Source organism: Cottoperca gobio, chromosome 6 (genome assembly GCF_900634415.1).
Source record: "Cottoperca gobio chromosome 6, fCotGob3.1, whole genome shotgun sequence".
In the NCBI taxonomy this organism is placed as follows: domain Eukaryota; kingdom Metazoa; phylum Chordata; class Actinopteri; order Perciformes; family Bovichtidae; genus Cottoperca; species Cottoperca gobio.
The window spans coordinates 2,448,304-2,458,011 of record NC_041360.1 but is presented as its reverse complement, the minus strand read 5'-3'; the positions used below and the strand labels follow the sequence as shown (position 1 = coordinate 2,458,011).

Here is a 9,708-nt window from a genome sequence, read left to right as displayed (position 1 = left end):
GCTCTACGCAACAAACAGCGCTGTCCATGGTTCTGAAACTACGTCGTTCATAAACAATGCATCAGTCAGTGTGGTTGTTGGTGACTGTGACCCCCCCCCCCCCCCCGACATTTGACTTCCGGGAACAAGAATGTAATCAGACAATGGCGTACAAAGAGGTTTGTATGATACTTGCTGTCTTGTGTTGGGAAAAGCCTAAAGGAGGAAAGAACAAACTATTTCCTTATTGGGTCGCACAAAGAGGACACTATGAGTTGTCAATTCTTCAAAAAGAACTTGGGTAAAAATGAGGAAAGTCTTTAGTCTGAATTAAAACCTAAATGTTGCTAGCTAGCCATCGTAGGGTATTTCAGAAAGCAGATTGTAAAAGACAATATGCTAACGTGGCCTAAATCATTGTGATACTGATTCTATGCTCTATGACCCTATCGGTCAACCTCACGGACGTGACGGAACACATTGTGGATGGCAAAACAATTCTAACATGCTCTTCTTTCTGTCGGGACGTCCTGAGGTATCTCAGATGCGGTGTCGGTTGATGCCACTATGACACACTATACAGGATACAAGGATTGACTATCACGACCCAATGCCCTACGTCTGCCTGGTCGGGCTATAATCGGGTTGATATTGTGTAGTCTCAACTTGAATTAGGTTACAGTAACTAATAAGAAGAGATGCTTGTTAAGTGCACTTAGTTGTGTTCGTTCAGGGGTTAGAAGAGCCTGCATTTTGTTAGCACTGATGTTAGCTGTATCATGTTCATGGTGGAGAACAGAGAGGTGTCAGCTGATCTCTACACCATGGCTGGAAACCTGAAATGTTAAAGTCCATTTCTAAAAGCCAATTACAAGGAAAAAAAGCTACATTTGCCAATATAATTGATGATCAACGCATTGTTACATTGTCATTGACCCAAACATCCACCCAACCTCCTCCCTACACAGACTTTGCTCTATAACAGGGGACCCAACCTTTGTGAGACTGAGAGCTACCTGAAGGGTAGAGCGTTATATGGAGGGCCCCTTATTTGATCTTGGGTTAGGGTTATCTTCCCAAATAATATCCATTTACTCGGTTTCACTGTAAATAAGAAATATTACGCTACGCTTTTAATACGCTAAATTCTAAATTCTGTTCAAATCCTACTCTCTGTAGGTGTGGCTGGTTTAATTAAATGAATTAAACTCCAAAGTGAGCTGAAAGAGAAGAGGTGTGGTAGGAGCTGAATGTTGTGTTAAAAAGCCTTAGAAACCCTTTTCTCTGCAGGGTGTAGTGCATCACCTTACACACACACACACACACACACACACACACACACACACACACTCCCTCTCTCACACACACACACACACACACACACACACACACACACACACACACACACACACACACACACACAAACACAGTCATAACACAGTCCCGTTATGACCAGAATAACCTAATGATCTTGTCATCCCTCTTGCTTCAGTGGTGAAGGTAGGAAGCCATCATTGATCACTCTCCAAATGCTCTTTGATGATTAGAGTTCCTATTGTGCTGTTTGATGCAGACAGTAATTGATAGGTGCTGACATGATGTGGATTGTGTGAGATGTAATGGAATGAAACTTTTCAGAGTGAAGCTGCAGGTCATCTGTCTTGGATCCCCTCTCTCTTTCTCTCTGTGACAGCCGTCAGCTCCTCTTTCTTTCTCTTTTTTCCAGTCTTTTGTTAGGTAAATGAGGAGAGGTTGACCCCATTCTCATTTTGCAGCCACCCTCTGGCCGATAGAAGACAGAAAGAAATGACAGGCTGAATGAATGAATGAAACAGAGGGAGAGAGACAATGAATAGTTTTTTTTCTATTCAACAGTGCCTCACTTTTGAATTTGCAGTGTATGAATTTTGCGTGTACCTTTGAAGGTAGTAACTGTGTGTGTGTGTCTTTATTTCAGTATTCTGAATGCCATTCGTCACTGTATTGACAGTTTCCATCCCCAACCTCATAAAGACCAAACCTACCTTCACATTTTTGACATGATGGACACTTGAAAGTTGGTTGTAAATACACATTGATGACAATCAAGGAAAAGCCAGCATAAATTAAGTTAGTAAGATGTTGTTCCTCCACAAGTCTCCAGACAATTGATATTTTACAAAACTGATTTCCCAATAACGGCAAATGTAATCGCTGGCAGGATTATGTTCAGGTACAATATTTCTGCACCGGAGTTGTAGTAAGGTGTTAAGGTAAATGGCAGGCATGAAATGCATATTAATCGCTCAGACTAAAGTGAATTACACAATAATGATTGACCATAACATGCAAAAGTTTGATTTAAGTCACGTTTGACCTGCCGCAGCGGCTAAAGTGCCTGTAACAGCACTGCCTTCAATACGTAAATAACTTTGCTGACTGCTAGCATTAACTAACTTCATGTCGTTTCTCAGTTACCAGGGGTGGAATGTAACTAAGAAAATTTACTCAAGTACTTTTCTTAAGTACAAATTTGAGGTACTTTATTCAAGTATTTCTATTTTCGGCTACTGTACTCCACTACATCTTAAATACTTTATGTGACTTAATTATGTGACAGATTTATTTACCAATTGCAGATTCAGATTAACATTAATGCATCAATAATTATAATGCAATAGTATAATTTATGTATTGTTCTGCATAATGAGTCAATTTACTTTTGGTACTTTAAGTATATTTTGATGCTCATACTTTTGTACTTTTACTTATGTGCCAGTTTATTGTCTGGACCATCTTGCTTGTTGTTAGATATTGTGATTAGAATAATTGAAATGGATTAAAACATTGTTTATCAAGATGTTTGTTATCAGATGTGTTCTCATAGTATTCTAATTTTAAAACACTCATAAAAGGCTTCATTTGCATTTTTGAATTTCAATATAATTCTGATGGCTGATTTCATGACATGCGCTCCTCGACACTTTCCAGCCACCACACCTTGACTACTTCTCTACACCTGCATGGTGAGTTTGGTATTTGACAGGCTTCAGATGACATGTCCACCTCAGCCTGCTACTGGTGCTCACATTGTATTTTACTCACTTTGCAAAATGTTAAAAATGATTTGGGTGCGGATGAGTTCTGACAACAAATTTGTTATAGAATCGATTTTCTTCAAACATATCACTGGTCTCATTGCTCTGAAACAATTGAGCCCATCACAGAGCAGTATGACAACAACAGCTTAACAATGGAAGAAGCAGCTTCTCCAGGAAGCTTCTGTTGTCTGGATGGTGACAGCAGAGTGAACACACAGCTACACATGAGTTAACAGTTCATTTGTACAATGAAGATAATGGCTAGAACTGTAATGTAACAGAAATGTAAATTGCCAGATCATATTATAACATTTGATAAAACAAATATGCTGCAAACAAGTTGGAAAAGAGGTTATGACGTACAGGGTTAATGAGTGCAGGTAATCCAGGCAGAATGCCTGTCCTGCTGAGAATCATCCATATTCCGTATCCACGTTCCGCTGTAACCACATTAAACGTACATGTTTAATGCCTACCTACACCTAGCAAGCTAGGTAGCGAGCAAATCCGCTATCTGGTGGGTTCTGGCTGGCTTGCATTAGACACTGATTGATTGTTGATGACTGAATATCTTTATGTAAGGTGTTCCACCACAATCCTCCAGATCAGCTTCAATGCTTCTTGTTACAGATTCAACGCAGATGGTTCAACAAATATAAGAACAACAAATATACCCAGAATGTAACAAGGAATATAATTGAAATAACTTTATTATGGAAACCCTACCAGATCACTGGAGAAGACAAATACTTTACACTTAAAAATTAGATACATATTTACATCCCAGACACACTCTAATGTTCACTGTTTTAAAAGCTAGCAAAGTGTTTGTTTTGCTTCCAGTCTTTCAATAGTTTGTTTAATGATGAACTTCTGGACAAAGGAGCTTTGGAATTAAAACAGACAGAGTTTTTACCCCCTGAACAGACATTGTTTTTCAGTCCATGCTAGTTAGCAAATCACACCCAGGTCAAGGTTTTTACAATACCAAACATATATCACCAGAATCCACATTCTGAAATTCTATACACATTCCAGGCCGGAGCTTTTGGAATCTGCCGATGAAACTAATTCACAGCAGACATTTCAAGTTTCATTAAGTTCTTCCCTTTATGTTTCAGTCAATATCTTTTTTGCTACAAATACACCAACGTGATATAGATTAGGAACTGAAAGTGGAGGTAATATGTCTTCCCACAGAATGTCCAAATAGACACTGCAGTTTATTCCTATGTGGAGTTTAGTGTTACCAAGGATTACCAGGATGGGCCATCTTCCTGAGCTTCCAGAGCACAGCTCAGGCCAGAGCTTTTCATTCTGGGCTTGAATGGCAGGAGGAGATGATGTGGAGACAGAACTCCATAAGACCTTTGATCCACTTGTAGCTGAACTTGTACTAGTTTGTAGTGATATTACAATCCTTCAGTTGGAAGATTACTCAAACTTCTGTCCTGCTTGTCTCCAGAATTTGGTTTGAACGTTTTAAGAGTAATTCCTTAATGTATTTGCTGCAGTGCAGTCTGTTTCCATCAATGACAGGTGCATTCACATTCAAGCTGTAAAGTAGGGATAGGGCATGCTCTGATGTCCCATAGAGTCCTGTTGCAGCCGTCACTGCTGGTGGTCACACTCACAAGGGAAGTTATATCACTGCAGGCGTGGCCAGTACTGTGACATGTCCACTTCATTTCCTGGAACTTGAACTGGAACTGAGACACCAGGGGAAATTAAACCTGGTGATAGGAGAGCAAATAAGTCATTAGAGACGTACATGACATGTGAACTAAAGGTACGTGAGGATGTAAGATGGATTACAATCAAACCAACAATCAATAATGAACAATCTGTTTGTTAACCATAGCTTTAACAGTTTTAGTCCAGAAACGTATGCCGGCGTATATGAAAATTTGTCCAAATACGTCCAACTTTTCTTCAGATCGGATCAGAAAAGTGAACATATACAGATACACATGTCTAACTTATTGATAGAGTATCACTTACTTATACAATATGTATCAGACAAATAGCCAACAAATGCATAACGTATACAAAAATATGGCGTATACAAAATATCGGCAACACGCTGGTGTACGTTGATATAAGGTAAGGTATAAGTTAAGAGCTCACTGTGTTACTGCTGCGGTGCGTTGTTGAACGCTGATGTTTTGAGCATGTTAAAAATTACCGGACGTACCCGACGTGTGCTTCATAAGATATGCAGACGGTACACATAAGTTACGTTACGTTAGACATACGTGAATACGGAATACCTACGTGAATACTTACATACGTGAATACGTACGTGAATACTTACCTACGTAAATACAGTACGTGAATACCTACGTGACTATGTTAGAGGTACGTTAGATATAGGCTACGTCGGCTGACGGTGAACCCTACGGCCAACTTATTGATAACGAGTGGATAACCTATTCCTACCCTATGTTAAGATGATGCCTGACGACGGAGTAACTTATTAAACGTATTAAACGCATCAGCATGACGTGAACCAAATGGCACTTTTCCAGCTCCGTTGTCCAGACGCTCTGATACGTTTTGTATAAGTAAGTGATATGCTATCAATATGTTTGACATACGTATAGTAATTTGTTATGTATTCGTTATGTATACGTCAGCTACAACACCGCTGTGGAAAAGTCGGACGTATTTGGACTCTGACAAATTTTGAGCTACTTTATATATACGGTGACATGTTTCTACCATACGGAACTGTGTGACAGGGCCGTATGTCTGGTGTGTTCGGCGTATCGTCTGCGTCTTTCAAACGATCACAACTTACCCTTAATTTATATCAACCTATTGCCGTGTTACAGGGCCTTTAAATACGAGTGGAAATTCCAAAGTTTCCCAAAAAAAACACAACATGTCAAACACAATTTGTGTAGTGTGTAAAAAAAGATGTAAAATGTACAATATTTCCACTTGATGGAATGGTGCACAACATGATATATTTTACTGGAAACTTCATTGTTGTGCTGCTTTTTTTGTTGTTAATTTGTATATAATTATCAAGCTGCTGTATTAAAAAACTGAATCACTCAAAGTGACAGTTCAGTATTAGCTGTTTAGAGTTTTAGGAGGTTAACTGATTAACCTTTAATGTTCTCAATGTTTCTTCCAAATGTTGCCTAAATCAGCTTTACATAGGATATGTTTTAACAATTTGATTATTCTACCTGCTACACACTGAACTATTTGAACAGTTAAGTTATTATTTCCAGAGGAGGGGAGGGCATGTACAGTAGATCATCAACAGTTAGTAACTTCCTACCTGTTGACGTTGCAGAGGACGTCATTGACTGGCTGTTGATGTGTGGCTGCATGTGTGGAGGAGTATATGTCTCATAACTTCTTCCATTTATAGTGGGGCTGGTGGGCAGCATGCAGGAATAAGAGGTCTGGCTGGAAACCTGGAAACACAAATAAATATTACCCATTAAAACAACCATTCGCCATTGGGTTGGTGTCATGCAAGATTAACAGTGTTGTTAAAGTCTCGTAACAATCAAACTAATTTCTTTAAACACATGATTACAGATTGTCTGGCTCCATAAAGTGTGTGCTCCGACCAAAAATAGCCCAGCATTAAAAACATGCAATGGGGGCTCTGGTATGGTCCGGTGGCTACCGGTACAGGTGACAAGATAATACAATCCAGGGAGTCTGAGAGACACACAACATCACTGAGTTACAAAGCTGGTCTGATATATGACAAATAGTGTGTAACGAGGATCTCACAACTCTGTTGGCTGCAATCGTCTTATCGTCACATCATAACAATTATGAGGTAATCCCTGTGCAACATTACAAAAGTAATATCATTTGTATAACTTCTCACATGTATACCAGCCAGCTCGTGCTGATGCCAGATACTGACACACATGAAGATGCTATCTCTAACTTCTTCCAGTGATTGATTAGTTGTGTATTGTGCCGTCTTGTTGAATAGTCTTACTTGCATAGGCAGGCTGGCAGCCATACTGAAGCTGGGCATGGCTGGTAGGCTGTAGCTGTTGGACAGAACTGAATCTGACCTTCCCAACATGGACCCTGAAGAGAAGGACACTAGAGACACACAGATCAGAATCAGTATCCCAGGCATTACATTCAAGCTAGTACAATATCTCTATAACATTGGTGGATTCTGGGGAGATAGTTGGTCCTTGTTTTGTAAGTCATAATTAAATATCATGTTGTGACAGTCTAAACTCCACCACCTGGGCTGCAGTAGTAGATCAGGTAACCCAGTAATTGTAGGGTTATTGGTTCGAGCCCCGCCTCCTCCTGAACATGAGTCCAAGTGTAGTTGATCAAAACACTAAAGCCCCTAAATTGTACATGGGGGAAATTACTTTACACCAAATCATCTGCTGAATTAATTTAGTGCAACCCCAATACTTTAAAAAAGTATTTAGTAGTAATATAATATATAATAGTATAGTTTAAGTGTTTACAGCAGTATCCATTAGTTATTATGCTCTGATCTTACTTGCCAGTAAAATGTGTAGTATATGTACTTGTAGAATATCGTCACTACTACCTGGTGTCGTAGGTTGTGGTAAAGGCTGGTAAACACTGGTGTTGAAGCTGCTGCTGATGGGAATATGGTTGGAGGAGTTGGACAACTGGCGACGTTGATTTCTCAGTTTCTCCTCTCTTCTCCACTTCGCTCGTCTGTTAGAAAACCAAACCTGCACATGCCAGTAAAGAAAAGAGATTAAAGGATGGCTTCGCATGTGTTTGAGTCTACCTTTGTAAGCCTAAACAAATTATATATAAAGGAGCCTACTTGTATTCTCGCCTCTGGAAGGTCTATTTTGTTGGCAAGGCGTTCTCGGGCAAACACATCTGGATAGTGAGTCCTTTCAAACTCTGGAAGAAAAACACATTGTGTCATTACATGATAACATGGCGTTTCTAATTGATGGACATAAGGACAGTCAATTTAAAGTAATGTAATAATAGTGAAGAAATGCTTTCCAACATCTGCTGTAATGAATTGCACAAGTTCACATATAAGTATGTACCGTATATTATATATGCCTTCCCTGGCATGATTACTTGTTTAAAAGGATCTAATAGTAACAAATGATGGGTTAGTATACATTTTACCATAAGCAGAGGACTAACGCCTGGATCTCTTGAGGGCCACTACAGAGAAGCAACTCAGTCAGCCCAGACCAATCAGGAAATGTTTACGTGATCACATGACCTGCTCCAAATTCCAGAACATTTTTATCAACTGGATAGTTTACATTTAGGAGAAATCTGACATTTCCAGAAAGACAGGAGTGTTTTCCAGTACAAGAAAATCATCAAGAACATGAATCACGTGACGGTGCAGCACAGTAACACACAGTAGACAGGATATGACTGACTGTCTCTTCATTGAGACATCAACATGGACCATCCCTAACACAGTTAGTGAGTTTGAAGACCATGTCATCATGTAAACACTCTGTATAGTTGTCTGACGGGAACATTGTGAATTTGACCAACCTCAGTCGAGCCAAAGTGGATGCTATCCACACTTCAGTCGCAAACAGAAAAAAACACAGCATTTACATAGGAAACAGCAGTGCATAGCTCGTTATTTTCAAACCATACATATACATGTATGTGGGTGTATGATGTACTGATGAACAACTCCCAGTTACCTTTCTCCAGGGCTTCTATCTGCTCCTGTGTGAAAGACGTTCTGTTTCTCTGCAGTTTCCTCTTCAGCTGAAGCCTCATCTGAGTCTCCTCTGAGTCTTCAGCGTTGGAACTAACTGATATGGTGTTTTCCCCTCCCTCTGCCTGCGGACACTCTGCACCAAGGAAGGAAGGAAGAAGAAGATGTGGTTAGGCCCAAAGAGGTTCTTATAGTGAAGAAACCTCAAGAAAGTGTACCTCAAAACTGTGCTTAAGTACAGTATGTGAGTTGAATTGTCAACCAACTACATGATCATCTCAATACTGACAATGTGTTAGAGAAAATCCAGTCTGGCTGTAAGAACAACCATAGAACTGAAACTGATTGTTAAGGGTAATAATGACCCGAGTGGTTTCATACATCTTTCTCAGGAATAATGTTTTTTTGTCAGTTCAGGTGATTATGTGTCATAGATATTTGTTATTGAATTACCAATTTACATTTTGTTCTAATCTGTATGTTACCTGCATAAAAAAAACAGACATAAAGTTTGACTGATTTAATGAATTTTAAAATAAATAGCTTTGTATAATAAATAAGATGAAATAAGTGCAATATTAAGATAAACTATTCCATGCTTGTAAACTGCACAGTCCAGCAGGTATATTAGCAATAACAACTAATATAATGGCTGCATTACTTCACTAAAACCAAAGCCTTGATCTGAGTAGACATTACAATATGTTATATTCAAATCCATGTGAGCTAAAGATAAGTGAAGGTACAGGGCACTTCAGAGTGGAGATCTCCAACCTGTGATCCCTGAGCAGACGGGAGCTTGAGTCCCTCCCTGTGGAGCTCATGTTATTTGTGGTGCTAGCCTAATTATTCATTATCCCCAGCAGACAGAGACTGCAAAACAGAATGAAGCCATTGCTCAGTGTCACAGTCAGTCAGGCAGAAAGAGACACAAATGAGAGCAGACGCCCCTTC

At 39.5% G+C, this 9,708-nt stretch overlaps 1 protein-coding gene across 1 annotated transcript in view; it reads right to left on the bottom strand.

Moving 5' to 3' along the window:
- Positions 1 to 3,757: 3,757 nt before the first annotated feature.
- LOC115009273 (paired box protein Pax-6-like) overlaps positions 3,758 to 9,708 on the bottom strand; it is a 28,527-nt gene continuing 22,576 nt past the window's right edge. Inside the window, exons 6-11 of the mRNA XM_029433153.1 lie at positions 8,738 to 8,890; positions 7,870 to 7,952; positions 7,621 to 7,771; positions 7,036 to 7,145; positions 6,352 to 6,490; positions 3,758 to 4,792 (exon numbers count right to left, since the gene is read on the bottom strand). Of these exons, the coding sequence (XP_029289013.1) occupies positions 4,707 to 4,792; positions 6,352 to 6,490; positions 7,036 to 7,145; positions 7,621 to 7,771; positions 7,870 to 7,952; positions 8,738 to 8,890 (722 nt within the window). The 3' untranslated portion in view covers positions 3,758 to 4,706. The remainder of the gene's footprint in view (positions 4,793 to 6,351; positions 6,491 to 7,035; positions 7,146 to 7,620; positions 7,772 to 7,869; positions 7,953 to 8,737; positions 8,891 to 9,708) is intronic.